Consider the following 27,723-nt stretch of genomic DNA (forward strand, 5'->3'; position numbering starts at 1 on the left):
CATTTCTTTCATGTGGATTCCAATGGATTCCATCACAATTCATTTTGAGCTTGTAGATCAGCTATTTTTTTTATTGGAATCCTTTGTGGGGAAAAAAAGGATTCTGACGAATTGTATTGTGATCTATTTATTGTAACGATACAGAGGACATTTGTGTTATAGGCTACTTAATTTATTTGCTGAAATTAATAAATTTGAGTTTTGAAAAAGTTATGTATTGTATTTCTCAATGTGCTTTTAGTACAGGATTCTGAATCTTTTAAGCCCCATTTATAATGTTTTGAGTAGAAGTGTGACTTAGAAGCATATTAAGTCATCTGGTATCTGGCATGACTAACGTGTAAACAATATAGTTATATTTGGCACCTCTGGTGCTATATAGCGACTTTTGGTTCCATGTAGCACAATCTTTCTTAAAGGTGCTATATAGCACCCTTTACCAAAGGGTGCTATTTAGCCCCTGTCATTAAAGGTGTTAAATAGCATGCATTTCTTTCATGTGGATTCCAAGGGATTCGTTGCGTAACTGATCTGACAGTGCCTGTCCTGTTCAATCAATGCCTTCCCTATTTATATAAAATCTACAGGTGGACAGCACTGTAGAAACACAATGGTATAGCCTACGCTGGCCAGCAGGCTGCAGCACTGTGCAGCAGTATAGTCTGCAAGGAGAACAGACAAAACTATATCCACAATACAAAAAACAAGTTCAAGTCATTGCATTTCCGGAGATCCAATCTGGGTTCCCATTGGAAAAACTATTTGAATTTGCGTCTGTCTATCTTGAGACTACCGGAGATCAATTAATTAATTTAGCACATCATTTGTCAAATTATGTGTTCCAAATTCTATTACCATCAGAAATGATCAGACCTTTGACAGGATTGTCCAGTACTTACTATGCTGCTCAAAATGCTGCTATTACAATTTCTACAATCATTAAGCTATTACCAAGCTGAGAACAATTATTTTAAAGAGGGAGTGCCACAATTTTTGTATTTTTCCAGTTTTTCATACATGTGTCTATGAGGTGACAGTACTTCATGAGACACCCTGGTTATGTGCAATGGTGTATTAACTTTGTATTTAGGGTTTCTTCCTGGAGGCTGAACACTATCAGTCCTTCCCCTAACATCACCACCCATCACCACCCACCAGGCAAACCAGGCATACTTAATAAACTGGTGGGTGTGCCCACATAAAAACAACACTTTAACAAATACTGTACACTCTTTTGGAAAAATTATACCTCCTTATAACAATATCATGATCATGTTTTAGGGTGGAAAAAAATCACGGCACTGAGCACTCCATCTTTAAACAAACACCACCAGACAGACTAGAGTCAGAGAAACCCTGTCAGGACCAACAGGTACTTTTACATTTGATCTAACACAGTGCCCAAGTTCACACCTTATTTTATTGTCACACAAAATATATTTTTGTCAAAATCAAAAATAAAAGAATAATCACAGAGGACATTAGTTAAAAGCAAATCATTTTCAAAAAATATATTTACAAAATATATTTATACATATACAGTATATTTATAAAACATTAGTGCCGATGCTAGTAATGCAAAGTATTAGAAAAAAAGAGGTAGAGAGAACTTCTTTTTGTCCAACATCGCACACAACACGACTGCTTCAGAAAGGATCAATATACACAGAACATGAGCATGAAATCCACAAGGCAGCAGGGCTTTGACCTGAAGCCTAAGGCAGACTGAATAATTTCAAATTCAATATTTACAACAGTCAACAAAAGCAAGAAATTGGCTTAGGAAGGAAACTACCTAAGAGAAGAAACTGCCTTCACACAGTAAAGAGGGGAAGACATTTTTTTTAACGACAAAACGCAGCAGTAGTGATAAAATTGTGAACTGAAACTCAGTGAAAGTAGCTTTTCCTTAACACCCGCCTACCCCTTAAGTAAGAGCATCTTTCACTCTAGATATAGCAAGTTTGGTTTCCAGATACACATAAATTCACTTCAAGCCAATTAGAATCTGGAGCTTCGCTGCTGGTGAATTGAAACTGGAAGAAAAACAAGGGGGAGAAAAAAACAACACTATTTTCAAATCTGAAACCAATGTGATTTAAAAAATAATCAGTCTCAAATGGACAGTTTTAAGTTAACATCTAACCCGTAGTTTCCATTAAATTAACACAAATTAAATGGCTGCTTGTTGGGAGGAAAGTCCCAAATAATTGCCATTAAAACAACAGTCTATTCGATTACCATTTAGCCACAAAACAAGTGTTGGTTAAGTCAATGGTCTTTTGTGTGGCATCTTTTTTCATTGGATGATAATGCCATTCACATTCAACTGGAGCAACCAATTCTTAATTTATACTCCTAAAAACCTGTGTAGTCTTATGGTGAATTTTCCGATTAATTGAATATGAAAGACCTCAATGGAAACAAGCCATAGGCTTTCTTGGGTTTTAAAATCCTCTTAGCAGACCTTGTATTGAACTGTACTCTTTTTCTGTTTTGTTTTAGGAAAAAAAATAATCAGATTGGATATCGCATTTAAACCGAGGAATGAGGGTTGCATTTCAATTAGCAGGCATCTATGAGTGTAACACATAGCATTGATGTTATCACACCTGCTGTGTGAATAACTCTGGGGGCGGTACGTGTTTGATTCAGTGTTAATCTTAAGGAGGATTCATGCTTCAGCACTGAGGTGTCTACATTGTAGCTGCCCACAACGTACCCAACAAAAACTGTGACACTTCGACACAGAAGCATAAGATAGCCTTTAGTGGCAAGAGCATTACAATTTTTGCAGTCTTTTAATTACTGACATACAAATTCAGTCAGACTTGCTCTTAGTATTTGCACAATATATAAAAAAATTATTTGCACAATAGTCAGAAGATCAAAATTACAAATTAAATATAGGCTTTGTGACAGTGAAATGGCAGAGTGCGAGAGCCAGTGCTCACACAATTTCTGGTTTTGATCACATACCAGACCGGTTTGCTGGTCCAACAAAATTTTAAGGAAAGACACAAAAAAACCCAAATTAAAAACAATGAAAGGCATCATTTTCATTGTTCCTGTCCACTGTCCCCCACTTGAATACAAACCCTGCATTCTGTCCTTAGCGGTACCAGTAGTCAGGTACTCTGTGTAAATCTACAGGTAAGATAGAAAACAGGTAAAATAGAAGACCATGAGGGCTACAGGGGTTTCTAGGATGGTCTCATACTATGGAATGGTAGTGTTTGGTGGCAAATTCTACATCTCTTTTGGAAGGCTAAGGCAAAAATAACACATTAATTTATCACCACTAATTATTTTATCACACATTAACATGTTATTGTTTTATATTATGTAAATATTTAAAACGGGGGAACATTTATAATCATAGTTGGACACTACATTGTGTATTACACAATTGCAGTACTTGTTTGGGGGTTCTTGACAATATCTGTCATTGTTACGGGCTGATGCACATTGAAACACTTCAAAACTATCCCTTAAAGATACATTTTGAACATTGATGTTTTAAGATACATTTTTGGTGGCATTATGTACACTTTCTTTCAGACAGGACAGAGACAGGAAACCGAGGGCAGAAAGAGAGGTGGCATGCAAGACAATAATAGATTAAGATTCGAACCAGGGCAGGGTCCTCATGCTCACTATGAGCATGGTCTGTGCACTAACTGGTGTAGTAACTATAAAACAGATGATTTATTTGGGATTAATTTTGATTTAACTAAGTTTGTATGAAAAATCATGCTAGTAATCATGATTAAAATCATTTGACAGCACACACGCACGCACACACCCACCCACCCACACCTCTCTCATATATACGTATGTACGCACACAGTATATGATAGGTGTGGCATTCCACCTCAGCAGTCATTTTCCGATAGACTGTTCGGCTGACACCGAAAATAAGCCAACATAGCCGTGAGTCTTTCAAACTGCTTCTGGCCAGTGACAGAGCACTGGTTCATGCAGTCAGGTGCTTATGGTGCCATGCATGTCAAAAACCAATGCTCTTAAATGTAAGTCAGTCAAGTCAGTCAGTCAATCACTCTTTTAAATCTCAGGGGGTGGCATGCAGCTATAGAATATCAACATGTGATATGCATTGGGTGAAAGGCGTTTTTGTGTCCCCGCACCGAGGTTTGGTTAGTGGCGCCCGTTGATGATGTTCTTGTGGAGCAGCACTTGGTCTTGGTTGTGCTGGGCATGGCTCACCTCCTCGTCCTCACACAGCTGTGCGTTCTTTCTGATCTCCTCCAGCGAGTAGTCCTGCAGGAGGGAGCCATTCTCGAACACCGTCACCAGCATGTCCTGCGGGAGGAAGGGCGAGTGAGAGAGAGAGGTGAATGAGGCGGGACGAGGGCATCTGCACAACCTGAAATATGAATAATGTACTCGGTTGTACGGCAGTGGTTTTTTTTTGGTGTTGTTGACAAGAGTTCATCTGCAAGTTCACAACTCGTCGCGACACGTTGTGATCTTGTAGATCGGCTCTTGAACACGTCATACTTTCTAAGAGTAAATAAGGCACTGGGTGCAGTAGTGTTATGACTTCGTACTTTAACATTTATCACAACTTATAGTACACTTGACCCCCAGTAAACATCTTGCAATCATCATGCAGTCTGTTCATGTCACCATACATAAATATCAATATCAGTTTGCCTGTAGCCTAATCATGCGTCTAAAATAATGTTATTCAAATAACCACCATCAGAGTGAAAATTGCCTGGCCTCAACAATCCTCTCATGACTAATGATGCATCTTTTTAAAATATTGCTGCAAGGTTAATATTAACGGGACCATGCAAAGCATCATATTTGAAAAGAAAGTCAACCAAGTGAGAATCTGTAGTGTATAGATTCAAGTACTGTACACAGTTCCTGAATGCATGTTCTGCAATTGAAACAGCACATCCAGTTAACCCTCTTATTCCCAGCCTTAAATCACATCTTTTTGTGGCTTAGGCCAGATTTGGCGACTTTTTGAATGACAATAGAAAAATGTGAGATATGACCACAATGGCATGAAATATCTCATTTTCAAGGTGCATGTCTCTACTTCACAATGAAAAAGGAATTATGACTCTAGCATGTTCCTTCGTTGACTTATAAGCATTTTAGTACAACTTGGTTTCACTGTTCACTGAAAACCAAGGTGTATTAAAATGCTTATTAATAAATAATGGCAAATGCTAGAAAGAAGATTTTTATATCATTGTAAACTACAGACTTGCAGCTTCAAAATGAGACAATCTGTGACATTGTGGTCACATCTCACATTTTTAGATTGCCATTAGATTGCTGGCCAACGCCAGCCAATTCTGGCGGAAGCCCCATTTCTTAATTCATCATTTTTATGCAAAAATAAACTTCTGCGTTAAAATACAATCACGCCATCTTTTAAAGGCATTTCCAAGTAGTACCCCACGATATCCACCAGATGGCGGGAACGTACCATTATGCTGAAAATCTCTAAAATGTGTAAACTGGTATAACACTTCCTGTTCAAAATGACGTAAACATCCAATGAAAGATTGTCCCCTACAAGATAGCCTCTCTCAGTCGGAATGCTAGGCTAACAATAGCTTCATCATAAGTTAGTCTAAAACCACCCAAATCGAGCCCAGAAAGTCCCAAAATATCAGATTTTTTGCCGCGATTCACATAGAGACGGCGCGCGTGCACGATAGTGCACGATCGCGCGGATTTCGGCCGGTTTTTAGTAGATTACATAAAAATAAAAAATAAAATGCAAAAAAATCGGGAAAAAATGATAATTTTATTAATTTTTTTTGGAATTATTGTCTACCACGTCCACAACGTCCTTGGCCTTGAGGGATTTGTTGATAGCACGTCAGAAAACACGTCGTTGGCCATGAACCAGTTAAGATCAATCACTTGATATGCCATTATTACCTGTGGAAAATACAAGTATTGAAAAAGAAAATATACTATTCATTAGTTATAGTTATTAGCAGCACATTAACGATGGTCGTATCAAAGACTCAATCAATCAAGCTCAAGGACCAACCTCCTCCGGCTTTCCTGCTCCTCGCTCTATGGTCTCTATGAAGCCATCGGAATTCCTCCTCAGTGACAGGCGGCCTCTCTTTGACCCCTTGGTGGGGTCAGTCACAGGCTGCTTGTACACGTCCATCTAGACAAAAAGACAAATAGAATTAGGTTTATTTTGAATAAAGAGCACGGCTGGGCCGTGCTCATTCACAATGACCCCGGGGAGGGTTTAAGAAACCACAGACCTGGCGAGGACAACTTTCAAACAAAGAACACGTTATCCAGAGTGTTGTAACACCAAAGAATTTCAAAATCTCCCAAAGAAGCAAAACTAACACAATACACAGGATGTGCTCTAACTAAGCCTCGTGCTGGCTAGAATGAGAAACGGTTAGAGCAGATGCTATTGAGAGAATGTGTGTCATCATGTCAAAAGGAGGTGTTTTGTTTAATTAAATATCACTGCAACACCTCCTCCAGAATGCTCAAAGGGGAATTCTGACGGCCAGACTAACATCCAAGTGAACTTCGAAGACCAGTGGTGTCATGCTCGTAGAACGCAGTAGTGGTACGAATTTGTTAGTTAACAAGTTGAGATCGTTAAGTTATATATATATATATATATATATATATATATATATATAAGTCAAGTTGAGTAAGTAACTAATTCATGTCTACTGTCTGAGGCAGCCTTCTGCTTCTATGGGCCTACAGCCTGGAATATACTTCCATTTCAACTTAGACACGCACCCTCTGTAGACATTTTTAAAGCTCAACTCAAGACTCACCTTTTTACTCTTGCTTTTAGTTGAGTTTTAGTTTTAGATTTAGTTGAGTTCTCTATTCTGACTGATTTGTTGTGTGCTTTGTTTTTCATCCATTTATGTTTTTATGCTTTTATTGTGTATGCTCTTTACCATTGTTTTATGTTTCTAACTGCTTGCCTGTGTTTTATTGCTATTTTTATGCTCTGCCCTGTGAAGCACTTGCATTTATGTATGAAAGGTGCTATACAAATAAAAGTTTATTACTATTATTACAGGAGTGACACGACGATCACTACTACGATGGAATGACTACCACTAATACCGGTGAAACATGGTGAAGCATGCCAACATACCCCCTTGCCGTTGGTCTCCACGTAGCTGCACTTGAAGGCACAGTTGAGTGTGTCTCTGTTGAGTTTCTGCAGCAAGGAGCTGCCGCAGCCAAAGAAGACGTTCTCTGCACTCCAACCCATATCGGTCAACTTCTGGAGGATCTGCGTGCAGTTGGAACAAGGCTCACAGTCAGGGTACTACACACAGGGCAGGCACCATTAACTACAGGCACACAGCCGTTGCCTGTAGGGACCTATGGGACCGATACTCAGTGAGACAAAGGATCATAATAATCATTGCTGTCAGGATGAAACCGCCTACCCAACTCAATTTTTGTGGTTTTAGATTCATAAATCAATGCTATTGAACACCCTTTACATCTGTGTGTTGGTTAAAAAAAACATTAAACCAATGAAAAGTAGTAAAAATAGGCTAAACCTCTTAATTCCATTGGACCATTGGTAGTATTGCTTTGTTTCCATCCTGAAAATTTTAATATTTTTCATTTGCTGAAAAATGAACATTTTGGAGTTAGGTGGTTTCTTCCCAACAGCAGAGATATGTAACATTTTTTAGATTAAAATAAACCCAGAAGATGAGGAGCATGGCCACAACAAAGCAACATCAGACAAAGGGGAGAGAGTGTTCTGGGAAGAACTTTAGCCGGAGTGAAATGTCAAGCTGACTTCTGTTGGCAGCGTTGATGAAACCGCAGGGAAAGTAAAGACAGCAGTCAAATAGAAGTCTCTGGAAGAAATGTAACTGAACTGCCATATATAATTAATTTGTTCAAGACGACTTCCAAAGCATCCATTTGATTGTGTCACCCTTATCTGCTATGTGAAAGAACTGGTGGAGCAACCAGCATGGCACCTGATATGTAGACAAAGATATGGTGGGTGTCGTGTACTTAACTCCTATGAACCTCAAACTACCTGTATATCGCTTTGTCAGCCTTGCTCCCTTCCTCCCCTGTGTTGAACTCCCTACTCCAGTGTGTGTGTGTGTGTGTGTGTGTGTGTGTGTGTGTGTGTGTGTGTGTGTGTGTGTGTGTGTGTGTGTGTGTGTGTGTGGGCCGTTGGGGGGGAGAAAGCCGATTATAGAAAGCAAAGAGTGAGATAGGCAGAGAATGAGGGGGAGTGAAAGTGAGAGAGACCGATCCAGGGAGAGACATATACAGTGAGTTTCTTACCTCCTCCACTGAGTTGAGGTCAATGCCGTCTCCTTGGATGATGCGGAGGTAAGAAGGCAGAACTTTGTAACCAACAGAGTTCACCACACATCCGAAGCACTCCTCTAGGATCCTGATGACCTACAAAGAAAGGGGAAAAGGAGGGAGGGTATCAGAGACCTCTCCCTGAGTAATTCTTCTGCATTCCTTGCAAGTGATTTTTTTAAGTGGTGCAAACCACTTCCTTAAGTGAGTATATGTGTGGGTCCCTGCCTGGCTGGCTGGGTATGTGTGAGCACGAAAACAGCATGGTTGTAACTCTGTCATTTCTCAACCGTTTCGGACGTGGGGCGGCTCGCCGGAATCGGGCAGGCAACCTGGGTGCGTTCCTGTGGGTCTGGTTTTTTAAGATGAAAGACTGCTCTGTCGTTTTTTTTCCTGTGGCAGATTAGTCTGGTTTCCACTTTCCAGGCTATACATAGACTGCATCATCTCCCAAAAAGAACACATTTACAAGCCATCATTGTATCGCAATGAAACGTGTGGATGGATACCACGTGTAGTTTGTTTTGTCAAGCAATCACTGTTGCGCGGTAAATAAAAAAGTATAAATATAAATAAAAGTATAAATAAAAAAATAAAAAAAATATTATAGCCAATGGACAATTAAATGACAATTTGAAGCTCTTTTGTCTGAAAATCATATGTTCAATATGTGCAACCAGAACACCAAGATGTTATTTAGTTGGCAGTGCAGTTAGGAGTGCATTTAACCCTGTGTGTGAATTCTCATCAGTGGCAAAAAAAACAACGATTTTCTGGCCTTGACAGCCCATACAACCAAACCTGATTGCATTAAACTATGTTAAACTCTTTGCCACTCCACTTTATGCATCTCCATTAACAGTCCAGATTGTGCTGTGCGATCCCTCCTTACCTCGAGGAGAGTCTCAGCAGGATCTCCCGAGTCGGGTCGGATCACCAGACAGGAGTCCTGGCTGCGTTCCATCACGCGCTCCTTCAGCTTGTCTCCCCAGATGTGCTTGCAGGCCTTGAAGATGTCATAGCTGTCACTGACCACGGACACGGGCCCCGTGGAGAACTCATCCAACAGCCTCTCGAAGGCATCCTTCTCCCGACTCCTACCCCAGGAGATGATGGTGCTGGAGATGAGAGTATAGAAGATGATGAGACCTGGGCATCAGTACCGTACATACCCAAAAATGTTTTGTGTGTGCGTGTACGTGCGTGCGAAAGACAGCAAGCAATACCTGTGCTCGGCTGCTGGGATGGAGAAGCCAGCCATTGGGCAGCCATAGTAACGCTGGGCCATCAGCAGTCCTGCCACCGTGTCCGTACTGGAGAAGTTGACCAGGTGAGCTGCCCCTCCTAGTGCTGCAGACTACACACAACACATGCAGGACACAAGCTGTTAGACGCAAACAAGTTCACCTAACCAATTGATTTGATTGATTATAAAAGATAACAGGTTAGAATTAAATCCCTATTTTGGGCATGACATTATAGGCAAAAAATAGTTTTTTGCAGCCATTTTCACAGCTTCAGAAATGTCACTCACCTACTCTACAGCACCACAGAGATCAAGATCACATCTTTGAACATTAGCCCCAACAGCACAGCATGTGAGAGAACAGCTCAGCTCACACACAGTATATTGAAATCCTATTGAGGTTCTGAGAAATAATCATGTGCTGGCAATTTGCTCCTTTAGTCACAATTCAATCCTAAACCAGCTTTATTCAGTTAGGCCTAGGGCAAGTATGCATGTTGTGAGTGAGCACATACAGGCGTCCACGTGCACAAAACTATACTGTATGAACAGTTTGAACGCGCAAGAGAATGTTACATTGTTCCACGAAGCTGGTAACCAACCATGTATAATTCTTTGTGGTCATCGCATGTATTATATGCACGGCACTGTGTTGCAACTCTGGCATGTGACCAGTGATCACCACAGGCCAGATCACCCTGTTCTATCCCCCTGTTGATATATAATGGCCATTAGCTGGCCAGCTAATGGCCATTATTATACCAATTACTGGTACCTAGTAAAGGATTTAAGAACCGATCAATTATCAGTTAAGTACGAGCTGCTGCATTATATCTCCAGAATTGTGCTATGAAATGTAAATATCTGTATTTGTGTGTGAGTCGAAACAACAACGGAATCTGTCCAGGTGACTCTGTAACTGTGAGAGATCATTAGATTTTAGTCGACTAAATCTACAGTTGATTTAGTCGACTAAAATGTATTTTGGTGGGCCTCGATGCAGTCATAATGACTGATTTGACACTTGCTGAAAATAGCCGATCTACAAGCTCACAATGCGTTGCACTGCGATGCGTTGTGAGCTTGTAGATCTGCTATTTTCAGCATGCAACCATTTTGTACACTCCCAGAGTTAAGGGGGTCATTGCAAATAAAACACTTCAGAAGCACTAGTACTAGTTGGACTGTCCTAATATACCACAGTGTCATAGTAAATCAGTGTCATACATATTCTGAAGAAAAACAAAGACTTGGCATTATGATCAAAATAGGAACATTATAATGGTGTGTAAAAAAAGAAAATCTAAAACTTGCCACGGACAAGATCAAGGTCCCTATTTTATCTATTGAGAAATCGACACGTTGTGAGCTTGTAGATCGGCCTGGGTAATTGATTTTCCACTGGACCCACTTGCACCCTCCTTAATTTCAAATCCCACCTGTGTCTCCTTGACAGTCTCTCCCCTCTGTTCATTTAACAAAAAAAAAACAAAAAGATGAATTGTGAGGCTCAACTTTCAGAACCCTTTCTTGCAAAGTGTCTCTTTGTGGAAAAGATGGACTCCAAATCTGACCTCTTGTGAAGAAACTCCTCTGTAGCCAAAGTCGTGGAGCTTAAACTCCAGGCCCTCCAGGCTCCCCGAGGTGGCCTTCAGGTGCTTCGCCAGGATCTTCTTAAACTCTCTGGAGATGGTGGCCACTGTGATGGGATACCACATCTGGACCAGCATCGTCTGAGCACAGCACAGAGGGAAGGAAGGAGGATGTTAAAGAATAGTTAGAAATGAGAAGCGGATGAGGAACATACGTAGAGTAGTTATAGAGTATAAGGCAGGGTTGGGAGTAGCTGCGATATGTGTAGGAGCAAAAAGGAAGGACAGATAATGCATGTTTATATTATTGTTATTGTGACTCAGATTTTCTGCAGACTAATGAGATAACTCTTGTTCTTGGTTTGCATACGAGCTGTTGTTCCTGGTTTGCATATGAGCCGTGTTCTTCTTATCTGTTATTTTTGTCTTTTGTAAGAACTGCCGTTAACAGCCATGGCGACAACATTTCCCTCATGGGGGTCAATAGAGGCCCATCTATCTATGGCGCAGAAAGACAAGGAACGTGAGACAGATATCAAACAGCTGAACATACACTGCAATAAAAACTGTACAGTGAGTATATGTATTAACAATGATGCCGTTCAGCTGCAATATATTCAAATTAAACTGACCAAACACTCAACAAAACAGTTTTAAGGTCAACCACCACACCAATGCAACTCCTTGCAACTGCCATTGGGGATGATGGTGGCTAGTAGTCGCACGTATACGGCATGTTTCAAGGAGTTGCGTGACGTATACGGCATGTTTCAAGGAGTTGCGTGACGTATACGGCATGTTTCAAGGAGTTGCGTGACGTATACTGCATTGTTTCAAGGAGTTGCTTGGTGCAGTGTGGGCTTACGGTAAGTGTGAGACTAAATGTCATTACCTATAAAAAGTCTGTATGTGATCTCTCACACACACTGCATATTTCCTAGAATTCGGAAATTGTTCTTTCTCAAAACCACATCACTTATTTTCCTAGAAAGCACACACACACACACACACACACACACACACACACACACACACACACACCAATTGTACTCCCAAGTTGTTATCTGATTCTGATCCCACCACTGAGTCCCCACACTGGGTTGAAATCCCAGGGTTGTCACAGGACAGAATAGACTAGAGTCTATATTTACCTCAATGTAGTTTGTAAGCCAGAAGAAGTCGGGGTCTGTGTTCTCCACTGTGAAGAGCACATTTCCTCTGGGTACGATGGTGCCCTCAGGGACTGCTTTGATCCGGATAGGGAGGCGGCCATCATATTTCTGAAGGAACAGCGACCACATTGGCATAAGCACAAAGGCCCTTTCCCACTTGACAAAAGGCCCATTTTCACCGACTAACATCTGGCTTTTGTGTTGAGTGGGAAAGGTTACAATCGGCACTCATTCCCGGTACAAATGACTCTGCAGCCGTCACATTCATTTATTGGTTCCTGCAACGATGTAAACATGACAGCTCAGCTTCTCCTGATTAGTGAAGGAAGAGGAAATACTAGGGCACGAACTCTACAGTGTACTTCACTGCCATTTGCCCCTAAAAGTATGTGCAATCTGTAAAATATTAAATAATAACTAGAAAGTGCTGCTCCGAGCACAGGTCTTCACCAGGACAGGAACGTTTGTTGTGGGCGTGCATTGTTTGGCATTATTTTGGTCTGGTGGCGCTATAAAAGGCAGATTTGAAAAATGCAGGCCAGATGTTTTCCCTTGGCCTCTAGGGAGTGTGCAGATTGGTGCAGTTATAGGAAAAGACGCAAATCAGCCTATTCTAGCGCCACCATGAGACCGATTTGAACATTTCTTTCTCGGCCTAGTGGGAATGTGGGCCTAATGTGTTTATGAAAGCATCGTATATGCATCGAGTATGAAAAATCGTAAAGACCCATAATAGGCTCTCCCCATCGGAGTGGAGACAAAAGAGAGAGAGCACTACTTACAGGCACTTCACTGGTGCACTTGTGACACTTTTTTGCAGGTGTTCAAAGCTGCATCAGTGAGCCAATTTTGGCGGGAACAGGGTATAAGATATGGGCCCTACTTGCACTTTTCTTTTTTTTTACCGTTTTGAAAAACATTTTTACAATTATTCAACTAGCCGATCTACATCAACACGCCGTGAGATTGGCTATTTGAACTATTCAAAAGTGTTTTTCAAAATAGTAAAAAAAAGACTCGTTCCTGACCGCATCACTGTCGCGGCAATTATCACGTTAAACCACACCCTCTCGTGTAATATTGATTAATTATTTTTAGCAAAGGCTTGATTTGATTTGCGGCTCATTTCTCCAAACGATATGATACCTAGCTTACAAAAAGTATGTTTTGGGTGGATTAAACGACAATCGCGGGACAGATTTTTACTTCCCGACTGGCAGTTTCCGGCCAAATCGGCCTTTAAACTAAAAGGTGCCTGGCCGTTGACAATGCACTGACAGTGTGGCGCTCTGAGCCCTCCACCAGATGGTGCTTAAAAGCACTGGCGAGAATTGGGCCCTTGATATATAAATGGGCACTGTAGGGTGAGTGCAACTTTTCAATACCTCTAAGACTTTCCTCCAGCCCTCCTCGTCAAACACACTCTGTCTGAAATGCATCAGGTAGAAAAGCTTGGCCTCCTGAATCTTCTCCTCAGTGATGACCGGCCCTGTGGAGATTAAAGAAACGCAGAGTTACTGACTGCGACAGCGAGCCCAGCCAAGCAAGCAAGCAGCGGAGCTAAATAAGGACAGCAAAGAACAACACAACACAAAACAGAAAAACAAGAAATTACACAAAAGAGTGAGAGTCAAACCTAATGACATTTGGAAAGTAAAAATGTGCTTCGGTTTTCCAGGGTAAGAGAGGTCACTGTTCACACATTCCAAACAACACGCCACGCCACTATCACACCAGCCTCCTTATCGGACTGCCTTGAAAATCTCATGCCGATTTTCAAAAGGACAGAATACCGTTTTCCTCATAGCATGTGTTTGTTATCGAGACAGCAGTAAAGCTGTGAGGGAAATTGTGAAGGTGGAGCAGAGGTTTTCAGAATAGAACAGGCCAAGTAAGGGCCAGGCGTGTATAACCTACACGCTATATTGATGGCACAATGTATTATGTTAGGAGTACAAAAAAATGCAGGTTCTGAACTCAACAAAATCCATACTTGGCTTTCTGATAACAAACTGTCACTGTACAAGGACTTTGGTGTGCGTATAGCTTCTTTGTACACAAAACTGTCACTACACAATTATGTAAAAACAGAATCCATTCATTTTTGGTCCATAACATTTTCTCAGTAAGGTAAATGCAAATGATTTCTAGATTTCTATTCTCTCTACCTATTTGGGGTATATCCTTGACCTTGACAAAGAATTTTCATGCCACTTGGTTCTCCAACATTTCAATGTCACTAAAGACTAAGACTAAGCTTCAAACCTCCCAAAATAACTCGACTACCTCTCGGCCTAGGACCCATGGGCCATGACCCACCTTTTTCCAACACATTTTGCTAGCCTAGGATGGCTAAGGGTAGAATGGGATTGGCTTTCAAAATATTAAATGCAACTTTGCCTTCAATAGTCTATACACACATATCTGACTTAATACCTAAAAACGTGAGCGACACCCACAGCCACAATACTAGAGGGAGCGACAACAACGATGTGGTTGCACCCACCTATACAACACCTTTAGCTAAGCCCCACCCTCTCCTACTTAAGACACTCCCACTTGGACACTTTCCAGCCGGGCTCATTCATTCATAATTTAGCTATTGAAAAATAGCAGATCTACAAGCTATGAACTTGTAGGTCTGCTATTTTTTTTTTTTTATCGTTAAAATGTGCCTCAAATCTTTCAGAAAATTGTCATGATTTAGAAAACATTTATTTAAAATGTCGACGTCAGGCCTGAATGGGTTAAACTAAGTTTCACCCAAGTGTGGAATGTCCTGGCCCCTGACCCATCCCTTAAACATGTAAATCATTGGCTGCATTTAAAACAGGCCTGAAAATCCACCTTTCAAGATGCCAAAGGGGGAGGTAAATATCAAGCCCCTTACATCAGGGCTTTATTAAAGGGATAGTTCACAATTTTTTAACTTAAGTTGTATGAAATACTTGCCATTAGTATAGTGGTTGCAACTGTATTAATTGATTGCCTGAGTCCCGTGGTGGGAGTTCTGCTCCGGTTTTGGTGAAACTTAAGTAGTTCTGGTCATTTTGTGGGGCCAGGCATTAAAAGTAAATATAGTAAACAAAACTATGTGGTGAAAAAAAAGAGAAAAGTAAAAATCTATTCGCAAAAGAATCGATACAATTCTGAATCGATTTAGAACTTCAAATTCCCTCGAAACTCCTCGGCTACTAAGCCTACCACACTCTTAATCCAGAGCAATTTAACAGTACAATACAGTAAGCAAGAACAAATAATACATAAAATCCATATAAATAGTCATAGGGAATCATAAGAAAGCCAAATCTGTCAGAATCTAGAATATCTCTACAGTGAAGCTATAAGTATACACTATAGAGTGCTATGTCTACATAAAATGCTATCTATATTACATAAGTTTAGCCTTTACATGATATGCCTGTGGGTCGTCCATGTAAAAGCTGCATTATGTTTTGTAATACATAAACATATTTTCTTGTAATACCAAAGATTACTCTGAGCATAGCATGAATATACGCTAGGCCTCCTTTTTGTCTTTTGTCTCGTATTGTAATCACAATCAGTTGATTAAACAAATTAAACACTATTGCAATCACAGTTGATTCAACAAATATGCCTTACAGGCCTGTTTGTTTACATAATCCTCTACACGGGACACTACTTTCATGGTCATGCCATAATTTATCATAATTTGTCTGCACAGCAGTTCAGTATATCCTGAACAATCATTTCAAATCAAGAATCGATTGTGAATCAAATCACGATCCCAAGAATCTAACTCAAAATAAAAAGATAAAGCAAAGCACTATGTTGCAAAGGCCTGTCTAAAAAGGTGGGTCTTTAAATGTTTTTTAAAAAGGTCCACTGAGGCCACAGATTTCAGGTGCTCCGGGAGGTCATTCCATAGCCTGGGGGCGAAACTAGGAAAGGCTTGATCACCTTTAGTTTTTAGCTTTGTGGGTGGAACGACCAGCAGGGCATGGGATGAGGATCTCAGAGGCCTTCTAGGAACATATGGGTGGAGTAAGTCACAAATATATGGGGGTGCCTGACCATGGAGGGGAGCCAGTGCAAAGGATAGACGTGGTCGAATGAGGAGACTGAAGCCCTGGTTGAAATGAGGACGAGTACATTTATCAATTGCTTAAGGAAACGCATACAAGCACTGCAGTGTGTAGCCTACAGAATATTCTGTCTGTCTGTCTGTCTGTCTGTGCATAAACATGGAGTGCTGTCACTGTGTGGGGACTGGGGCCTTTAACCCATTTTGGGTGGGAACCCCTTTTGGTGTTAGCATTATGCTATGCTTTATTTATTGAAAAATAACAGATCTACAAGATCATATGAGTGGCGCGCTACGAGCTTGTAGGTCTGCTATTTTTGAACGACTGACATAGAAACATAGCTTTTAGTCTGTTCTCAATGCGCTCAGCGCTGTGCCTCCATGCCCGACACGACACATGCATGTGTGACGTTATAATTTTAAAACACCATAGATTTCACCATGTAGGCTATAGTTTATGAATTGAACACATTGATAAGGCCCTGCTGCGGATGACAGCGCAGTGTGAAGGCAAACCGCAGCAAATTAAATATGCAAGAATCCCAACTTCTGCGCCCATTTGCATCGAGTCTACCGAAGTATTAGGTGAGAGAATGTGACCTTAGTTTCAGCCAAGCAACAAGATGTCAAAGACACATTCCAGCATTGCTGACTAAGCAGTGTTTCTCGTTTTCTACAGCATTTACTTTCATGTCTGTAAGCGACTTTGACAACAGAAATTCAGCAAATTGGTACAGACTTCTGGCCAGCTTGAACGTGCTTGTTCACATAATGGGTACTTTGTCTTTGGTGCTGCAAATGTCCCTCTTAAGTCTCTGTGCCTTATGGCCAGGGATGGCTGGTATCAATGGGCTAGTAGGGCTAGCCCTCCCTATCTTATAGAGTAAAGAATGAGAAATTATTATTAAATGTTTTAGAAGAGATACTTTCTTCTGGTAGAATCTAAAGCATCAAATAGTTACAGGAAAAACACAATAGTTTAAAATGGGCTGATTTATTACAGCCCAAATCGGCTTCCATTGGCTTTCATTGAGTTGAGTAATTGACAGCTGACATGAATGACACGCCTCCCCCCCATTGGAGCCAATATTTCTCAGCCCCAGAGCCGTGAGGTCACTGGCTTTTGTTTTCCCTGTGCGCATGCACGTGTGTGAGACAGACAGAGTTGTGTGTGCGTGTGTGTGACATCATGCTAAGAGAAAGAGAAGGGAAGAGGTCTACTGTAGGAGATGATAGGTTTCAGTTTATATGTTATTATTTTTAAAGATGCATTACACCTCAAGCAGACTGTAATAATCAAATCTTTTAATTCAATGTCTGGTTTTGGTCTTGGTCTTGTGTATAAAGTGCATGCTATCCTCAACGCAGGATTTCATAAATCCAGACTCAAATTATTAGTTTTGCCACCACCATCAATAATCATTGCGACGGCAGGTCACATTTACTATGAAATCCTGCATTTCATGTCAGTCAGTCAGTCAAGCCCCATATATGGTCATGCCATCACCATGCCAGCTTGTGATGGACATTTCCATTAATATTATATCTTTGCCACAGATATGAAAAAACAAGTGATCAATAATATTACCAGAAACACAAATGTATAGACTGCACAGTGCTAACAGACTCTTGATGTGCCATAGTGTCTACTCTATTCCACTGCGCTACACCTTTTAAAACAAGCCACTTATCAAACATAATTAATATATTGGGGTTTTATTTTGGGGGGGGGGGGGGGGGGGGTCATTCTAGCCTATAATGACATGCCCAAAATTGGGACGTCAGGGTTAACCCATTCTGACCTGAGATCAGATTCATACGAGGTTTCCACTGGACACACACTGGTCTGATTAATCCATTCTGACCTGAGATCAGATTCTAAAAATGTCAGTCGTTCTTCGAATTTTTCAAAAATAGCAGACCTACAAGCTCGTATCGCGCCACTCGGTGGCGCGATATGAGCTTGTAGATCTGCTATTTTTCAATAGGTAAAGCATAACATGATGCCAACACCAAAATGGGTGCCCGGTCAGAATGGGTTAAAGTGTTTAGTTATCCAGCGAAGACTGTGGACCATGCAAACGCCACAATATATGCCATGTTTGGGATTTCAATAATTGGGTCTTATCAGTACAGTTGCAGGAGAAAAGGGGCCACTAATTAGCATGTCGTCCTGACACTTTATTTAATATTATTCAAAAGCATTTAAGATTACATTGTAAATATTAAAAAAAGAAGAAATTATGGACAATATATTTAGTCAAAAAAAAGTCTTGCCACTGATTTTTTTTTGGTTCTTCCCATGTTCAGACATATTGATGACCCTGATCTGCAGTTCTGCACATACAAACAACGTTCACTGGAGCAGTGGAACGCCTGTTTTGTTGTGGAGCATTTGCTATACCGTGTATATATATATATATAGTAGTGTCATTGCTGTACATTGGTATCTGGAATGTGATGCTGTTGCTGCAGGGTAGCATTACAGTATAATGGATGCCTCTACCCAAAAGCACCACCTCTGCTTATGCCTATTGCATCACCATTGTATCCATAACAACTGATTGAAGTTGAAAGCCTTATTATATTTATGAAAGCCGTATTACTGATAATAGAAAAACACCAGACATGACTTCAAAGCACCTTCTGACAGTCTAGACATGCTACTGGAAACTGACAGATCATGAGCAAAAGACAGTTACTAACTTACTGTATAGTACTCCTACACATTCAAAAGTGAATTAGCTATAATACAACTGAACTTGTATTTTGTGAGTCACCTTAAACCTGTATTTAATAGATTTGTTTATTCATATGCTTGTTTATTTATGAAGTACATGATCTCCTGATGACATCAGGGCTAGGGTTGGGGGCCATATGACAATCAAAATGTCACAATATTTTTTGTTTAAAACCAAATAGCAAAAATAGCCTGTCTACAGGATCACAATGCGTTATGATGCATGCGACACATTGCATATTGGATATTTTCACCATCTTTGAGCAAGTGGGCTTAAGTGATTAAAACCAGGAAAAGACAACACATATGCCATATAACGTCATTCAAAATCCCAGACGATGTCTAATCTCATATCACGATATTGAGCCAGTCCTAATCAGAACAACTTTTAACTCCAGGTGGTTTATAGTCAAGTATGGATGTACTGTACCTGCCAGGTACTTCTTGAGCAGGTACTGAAGACCGAAAAACACCACCTCACTGAACTGGGAACCTATCTTGCGTCTGCATTCAAAGTAAGAGTAGATTTTACTGACATTGGGCGGGTACTGTTTGTAGTGTGTGATCTGGAAGAGAGAGAGAAATGGACACAAAGGTTAAGCAAGGACAGACAGTAGGCAGTAAACATAACATGTTTTGAATCATTGCCCTAGATCTTAAATGAGTATAGGCAAGTTTATCAATGTCTAATCTTATCATTCAGTACAGAGATTATATGGACCAGGGGTTCCAAAACGGTGGTGCGTGCACCCCTTGTGGTGCGTGACATGAAAAGGGTAATGTCGGTTTTATGGTGTTATTTAGCACAAACGGCAAAACACTTTTGTAAGGATATGTATAGAGCAGCTGTGGGAATATACAGCACCTGCATGTCTCTCAGTGCAGTGACAGTCTGTGATTATTTGCCATAATCATATTAATAATTTATCATTTTCGGCCAACGAGACTTGGCGTTGGGGGGTGCGTCAGCTGGGTCAGGAGTTACCAGGGGCTGCACGCCGGGCAAAAAAGGTTTGGGGACCTATCGGATTTGCACTACATAAAATGGAAGAAATGTTCCAAAATAAAACACTGAGGATCGCCTAGTTAGATGTTCAACGTGATGCTAGCGTGTACAGTAAGCATGTTTTCTGCTTTCATTTGGGATTCAGAGGCTAGGGTGATGACAACATTAAGCACAGGCCTCTCTTTGTGCCGGTTGAGCCCAAATTAAATAATCAGGAGCAACAGCCCCTCACTTGGGGACACTTTACTTCCCCCCCCCCATTTCTTCCTCCTCCAGACTCCTCCTACAGTATACAACTCTCACCCATTTCAAACAGCTGATTTGGGAAGAAATCTCACAGCTCATCTCACAGTTCTACTAGCATGTAGGCGTTATTACTCATTATAGCTACAATGGCGATTCACAAACAACACGGGTCACGCTCATATCATGACAGGAATTCTACAGAAGTAACCAGAAGTAACCACGGCGACAGTGATTTTTATGTTTTTCAAAAGAATATACACATTTTCGGCCAAAAGATTGGGAATATTGTGTGTCTACACATACTGTAACTACTGCAGGTAGTTGGGGGGTGCACGCCTGCACGGCACACTATGCATATACATCCCATACTCGGATTATGGACAAATATACTGTAGCTTCAGTCAGGCCAGTATAGGCCTAAATCAGTGGTGCCCAAAAGGTAGATCGCAATATACCAGTAGATCACAAAGGCTGTACAGCTACACATGACATGACATTATATATATATAATTTAAATATATATGAAAAATAAATGGCATCTGACACTTGAATTAAGGTGCCTTAATTGATTGACCAGCTCAAACGCACAATGCAGTTGCATTACAAAGTTATATAGGGGGGGAAAAACCTCTACCAATTCCTTTCCCCCCCCCCCACTCCATTTCCCATTCCAAGTGGGTTTGTCTCACATGTAATGCCAGTGCCGCTATTCTGCTATTCCAAAGCCAGGGGGGGCACCCCCTTGCCTAAATGCATTCCCAATGAACAAAAGCCATTGCTCACCATAGTATGAGTATGGTACAGTTATGAGTTGGTGTACTAGTTACGCTGGTTATTCATTATGCCGGTTACACAAGTCAGCGTTTAAATGTTAAAAACAAAAACACAACAGCCCTACTAATTTGCACATTAGTTTTTTTGGGGGGCTGGTGAAAGCCCTCAAGCAGGCATCCAATTCCACATTGTAATCCACATCCTCGCTGTTGTGGAACCCGTTATGCAACAACAGGTGGCTATTGGCTAATGACTCACTAATTCTGAGACCATGGATTACATAAATTAGAGCCTATACAAACCAAGAATGGGCCACTGTGGAACCAATCACCACGGTTTAAGTGTGCCAAAGATTATGAGTCTAGGCCTCATTCACACATGAAAGTTATCTAGACATTAAGCAGTAGGGCTGTGTGTGACACAAAATGTACAACTCAGTAGGCCCCTGCCTGGCACTGTGCCACTCTTTCCTCCCACCAACCGCCACACGCAGAAATGCTCCGATGAATCGGCCACCGATCAGTGATCGGCCGATATGCACTCCAAATGACTCGATTGGTGATCAGCAAATTAGTAATAAAAGTCAGATATATAGTATATATAATATAATTTTGCATCTTTGTGACAGGCCTAAACAGGAACAGTTTTGACGTGGGTCGTGACATCATTATCGGTATCAGCCGATCACGATAAAAACAATCAGTGATCGGGATCGGCCTCCAAAAAACCTGATCCTCACCTGAGGGTGAGCAAGCTGCAGTATCTGGGTGTATCTTTATATTATCTGTGTACTTACTGTACTGTATGTTTCTATGCATCTTGTTCATGTTTTATGGGGGCCCCACCTTGAAAATGAGATGCTGCATCTCAAGGGGCTATCCTTTCCCTTCAATAATAAAAGAAAATCTCAAATCTGACACGCAACAGACTCTGGCTCCCCCGAGTTAATGTGTGAATGGACCAGGTCAATGTCCCAGTGAATGTACAGTACACGACGTCGTCACGAGAGAGATTTGATCATTAAATCATTAAATCTTGGTGCGTCAATGGGAGACTACAAGTAGTACATTTCCTATATGCATATTTCCAAAAAAGAATCCCACCTCTGCCATGACATGTGATCACAGATGATCCTCGCATCCCTCTCATGCTTTTAAGTGGGAGGAGCTAACATGTGCGTCTCTGTCCAGACACTGTCCCTCGCCTAATCAGACGAAGTATTGACAGTTATGAGAGTACGGGTTTGCCACAGACCATGTACTGTTGTGTGCTTGCTAGTTGCTACCAATGCTACACGTTTGAAACACCAGACACTATACTGACCCGATTCCCCCCCGACAGAGTTCAGAGAAAAGAAAATGGAGTGGAATTGAGCCTAGAGTAGACAATGCTACCAGTGCCCACCCCCCATCAGACCACCACAGAGGACCCAGCAGCACGCCCCCACCGGGAGGGTACAGCAGTGGTCTGAGGAGGTGGAAGAGGACCTGAGGGAATACAACTAATGAAAAGACTGGGGACTCTTTTCCGAGAGTCCACAACAGGACACTGATGGCACTCCCATTGTACTAACACGGATTACATGAGGATGATGTGGTTATGCAAGGAGAGCACTGTCTGTAGTACACACCAAAAAGGTATGCTGCTTCAGTGCTTCTCCAACAACAAGCCCTGGAACAATGTGGACATTAAAGGCCCGTTGAACAGGAAGAAGAGCGCTTTCATGTTGGATGGATGTAGGGGGGGACACACTGTGTGGGGGCCAGAGAAGGGACGTCCCACACTCTAAATGACAAAGCCAATGTGCAGTAACCTACGTTTTTGTACACGCCAATAGAGGGTATGCGCATGACATCATCATCAAACCAGGAAGTTATGCAGGAATACCTACTGAGTGGCAAAAAACTACTTTCTGGCCTTGACAGCCCATACATCCACACAGAAAAGTCATATCAGATTGCATTAAACAACATTAAACAATGTTAAACATACTTTGCATGTTGCTTTGCCACTCGATGTGCCATTCACTTTAAGCATGCGCATATACCCTTTATTTATTTGTGTATCCCAGAGCATTTGTGATTTTGGGGGATAAACAATTACATCAAGAACACTTTTAAACCCATTATCTGCCAAAAAAGATTCCCGTGGTTTGTTGCTGTACATGGCTTTGGCTTTGTAGGGCAGTATAAGCTGACTTGACGTCACATAATATAAAGCTATTCGATTCAACCAAAACATTTCTGAATCGGGCAGTCCTAGTACAGTGAGTCAGTGGGCTACATAATTTCATCCAAAAGGATAGTCTGTAACTTGGAAAATGAACTGTCTAGTGCCAAAATCTAAGCTCAAAATCTAAGTCCAAGATTGTATTTTACGTTTCATTCTTGACTTTTCCCACATATATAATTTTACCTTAAATGTCATAGCAATCTGTCAATTTAATTTTGAAATTGTTTGCCTTAAGTCTAGACGAAAGGTCACAGGGTCAACACAATGAGTAGGGTTCAATCCTTCAGGGACCCTGAATATTCTCAGCATGTTTAATGGCAAACTGCCAATTAGTCCCACCCAAGCCCGTTCTTGGCCAATACCACTTTAGCGACGGTTACTAGGTTAGGATCCTGGTCAAGCTTCCAATGCTGGTCAAAATTGTTAAGCAAAGCAGTGTCAATAAATATATGTGCTGCAGCATGTGTGGACCTCAGAAAGAGGGTTTGTTTTCTTACCTTGTTACCAAACTAGTCCATTCCATGAATTCTTTCGCTCCATTGTGCAGTTTAATAGTAAATATTAGAAATAAAAATAGGCTCTCATAGACCTCCATTGTAACGGGGGAAACAGCTCTCAAAGTCACTCTTTTAGCACATATAAGCGACCACAACAAAAGCTGATTCTGACAGTTTATGACATTATTTTCGTCTTTTGATAGATTTATAAAGTAACTATTTTGGTCAGAGATATACTGTAGCACGGTATCCCAACTCTCTCTGGGACAAGCTTGCGAGGTTTCGTTTGTAAACAAGTCGCCACACTGTTTGAGATGCACCCAGCTGCAGCCTCGCAGACGAGCAGTCCCAGACATTTCTCCTAAAGTGTCTTCTAAAGTGTCTCCCTCAAACACGTCCATTGTGTATGGTTTTTAGCGACAGGCGGACGACATCAAATAGGTTTGTTTACATCCATGGCATTCCATTAATACGCTTCAGGAGTGGGTGTTGGACCAATCAGATAGTTTTTTACTCTGCCTACGTGAACAGACGTTTCGCGTAGGCAGGATCTTCTTTCTACACAAACAGTCAAAACAATACAACGTTGACATTTTTTATTGTTTTCAATGAGTTTGCGAAATAATTCATGGAATGGACTAGTTTGCTCATAACAAGGTAAGAAAACAAACCCTCTTTCTGAGGTCCACACATGCTAAAGCAAATATATATTTATTGACACTGCTTAACCATTTCGACCAGAATTGAAAGCTTGACCAGGATCCTTACCTAGTAACCGTCGCTAACGTGGTATTGGCCAAGAACGGGCTTGGGTGGGACTTAGCGAACGGCTAATTAGATCATGAGCTAGAAAGATGAAAGGTCATGGGGTCACACAAATCAGAAAGAGTCACCCCCTCTGAGGAGCATTCAGGTGCACAAACTTCCATGGCAAACCACTTTGCCAGGTTCAAGGTTCAACTTTACTGTAAACAACACCAATTACAAGTAAAAGGCAAGTGAAATTAATTGTACGTCTAAAACCCAACAGCTACAGTCTCAAGAATACCACATTAAAGGCTCAGTGTCAAGAGTGATTTATGTTTTAAAAAAAAAGAAAACTAAGCTGCTTAAATAAACTATAATCTCTAAAACAAGTGCAAATAGCTATGTGCAAACTGTGCGGTCCGACGTCCTGACAGTCAGACTCGCAATAGTCCGACACCCTACCCCAAACCCTAACCTCACGTGGAAGTCACGGGTGAGTCTTAACCAGCCACGTATGTCTGAGCCACGGGTGAGTCTAAAGGCTCATACATAGTCTGGATTTTCGGTGGTGAGGTGACCACCGAACTACAACATGACGTCACGAGCCGCGGTGAAGAGAAAACCACGGCCAACGCTCCAGCCCTTCTCTGTTTTTACTCACCACCGCTCAACGTTATTTCAGCTCCGGTGGTCAGCTCACCACCGGAGCGGTGGTCACCACACCACCGAAAATCCAGACTATGAATAGGCCTTTAACCAGCCACGTATGTCTGAGCCACGGGTGAGTCTTAACCGGCCACGTATGTCTGAGCCCTAACCTCGCCTCACCAGGCTTTCCACCACCTCGGAGGAAAGCCTGGTCTCCGTTTGTGTGATCCAGTCGGGACTCGGGAGCGGATGATATCGTTACGTCATGTTGTAGTATTGTTTTGTAGTCGACAGGCAGGAACAACAGGCGGCAACTTCCTTTTCCCTCTCAATAAAAGCTCTCGTAGCCTGTAGCTATTATTGAGAAAAATCGGTTTGAGGGTAAAGGAAGTTGCCGCCTGTTGTTCCTGCCTGTCGACTACAAAACAATACTACAACATGACGTAACGATATCATCTGCTCCCGACAGGATCATATACCCTAAATGAAATGGTGCCCAGGCTATGTGTGCCCAGTGTTCAGTGTGTGAAATTAGTTAGGTTTCATTTTCCTCGTGGAAGTGTTTCGCAACAATGATAAGGCAGCAATTATGTCTGCATGTGATGTAGTCCCTTATATTATCTCTCAAAATCAAGATAGGGTGTGACACACACACACACACACACACACACACACACACACACAAAATGTCTTACATTGTCTCCCCCATTTTCAGGGGTTAGTTAGCTGGTACTATAGGTGCACTGCCAATATAACAGCCAGGCCGTCATCATCAAGACCTTTGGCATTTTACCAGATGTGTGACATCTAACTGTGACATCTGACATTTAAAGTCACTGAGCGAAGGTTATGCCATGTAGGCCTACTGTACCGCGCTATCACTGGGGTAGGCTCACAAATGAAAATGCATTTGGAAACACTTCAGGCTACAGGCAGTTTCTGTTTTCTTTTGCCTGAAGTGAAACTAAAAATGTAAACAATAGCCAATTGCTACAGAAACATAGAAACGAAACAAAAACGATACAAAAGAATAAAGAGAAATGGTTTGAGATCCATACTACATGAATCGAGATCAATTTAACAAGTAACGTTAGCTGTTATGTTGCAATATTATTATTATATATTATATTATAAGTCAGTCAATGTGAGAAGAACCGTACGTGAGAAGACTGGGTGGGAGGACTTGGAAATTACGGTATGCAAATTATACATTTCATTTCAAAATAAGCTTACACAATGACGTAACATACAGGCATGTTACGATATGCGATGCTTTGCACACAAACAACATTAGAGAGGGCAAAATGTCAAAACTACTACACGGTGTAGTCTACAATATGGTCAGCTACCACTACCAGTCCACTCACAAAAGCAACTCGAATTGAATGAATTGAATATTTTAGACACTTCAAATAATGTTGAGATGTCGAGAACAACAAACATTGCCGACTTTAGGGGGGAAATTCATGCTATTAGCTGCCCCGAATGACCTGCCTGGCTCACCAAATGCGACACTGTGTATGAACTGAATATGAAACTGAACGCAGTCATGTCTGACTGCTACACCGCGACCTATTCATCAATATGAACTAGGTATAATGCAATGTCTTGCATAAATGCCTTGTGTTTGTATTGTATCACAACACAGGAGTTTTTCTAAGTATGAAGAACAATACAACGATCTTATTTTTGTAAACAGATTCGGCCTTTCTCGGCATTCAGAAACATCACACCACTGTACATTTGTAACAAACGTATGGAAATGTCAAAGAGGACATGCGGGTCAGACCACTCACCTTGTAAGAATCGGTCGCCAGCAAGAAATTAAAATCGTGTGCTGCCATTGTTGTGAATGAATGACCTGAATGTGACTTTATGTCTTCCCTCGTCTTCCCTCCCCTCTTTCAAGCCAAAATTGGACGGATGTGGTGCAAATTAAAACGGGGTAGAATGAGGAACGTGTTTTTGTCCTTGGTTTTGTCCTTCGGATTTTAGTAATTTTATCTCGGGTAAAAAAAAATCTTTCGTTTGTGAAATGCGGCGGTCTTATAAGCATTGCATTTTGGACTGGGGGTTGTAAAAGGGGCGGGGCGGGTGTGTATGTCAAAATGCACGTCGCACGTTCAGCACCGCCCCGTGGTTCGTCATCACCAGCAATTAGCGTGACAGCGCTGACCAGCGGCCATTAACAGGCAATACAGCAGAGGGTACTTGGGTACCAGGCAAAACAAATGTTGTGTACTGTGTAGGGCCGGCCTATGTGGAAAATCTAAATATGTTGGACAATGGACATTTTCTTTAGATGTGGTGTTCTAATGTAATTTAATGTTGATACGGCACACACTGACTATCTAGAGAAAATAGAGACATGGCACAGTTGGCACTTCATGTCCAAAAGGTTGCAGACCCAG

At 41.4% G+C, this 27,723-nt stretch overlaps 1 protein-coding gene across 1 annotated transcript; it reads right to left on the minus strand.

Moving 5' to 3' along the window:
- Positions 1-1,401: 1,401 nt before the first annotated feature.
- nampt2 (nicotinamide phosphoribosyltransferase 2) lies at positions 1,402-27,379 on the minus strand. Its single transcript, XM_080777229.1, has 11 exons — positions 27,109-27,379; positions 19,593-19,728; positions 13,742-13,845; positions 12,336-12,464; positions 11,167-11,325; positions 9,573-9,703; positions 9,239-9,464; positions 8,323-8,442; positions 7,151-7,291; positions 6,047-6,172; positions 1,402-4,323 (listed from the first exon to the last, which is right to left on the minus strand). Exons 1-11 carry the CDS (start codon positions 27,154-27,156, stop codon positions 4,159-4,161), a joined length of 1,485 nt encoding a protein of 494 aa, XP_080633355.1. The 5' UTR covers positions 27,157-27,379; the 3' UTR covers positions 1,402-4,158.
- Between the last annotated feature and the right edge of the window lie 344 nt (positions 27,380-27,723).

The sequence above is a fragment of the Protomyctophum bolini genome (assembly GCF_963924005.1).
Source record: "Protomyctophum bolini genome assembly, chromosome: 2".
Taxonomy (NCBI): Eukaryota; Metazoa; Chordata; class Actinopteri; order Myctophiformes; family Myctophidae; genus Protomyctophum; species Protomyctophum bolini.

Bases quoted from the DNA above. Each gene is read 5' to 3' on its own strand.
- nampt2 (XM_080777229.1), bottom strand. From the start codon at position 27,156: ATGGCAGCACACGATTTTAATTTCTTGCTGGCGACCGATTCTTACAAG. The intron at 7,292-8,322 runs GTAAGAAACTCA...AACTGCACGCAG, and splicing joins ACCTCAACTCAGTGGAGGAG to ATCCTCCAGAAGTTGACCGA. The intron at 4,324-6,046 runs GTTGGTCCTTGA...TTCCTCCCGCAG, and splicing joins GAGCAGGAAAGCCGGAGGAG to GACATGCTGGTGACGGTGTT.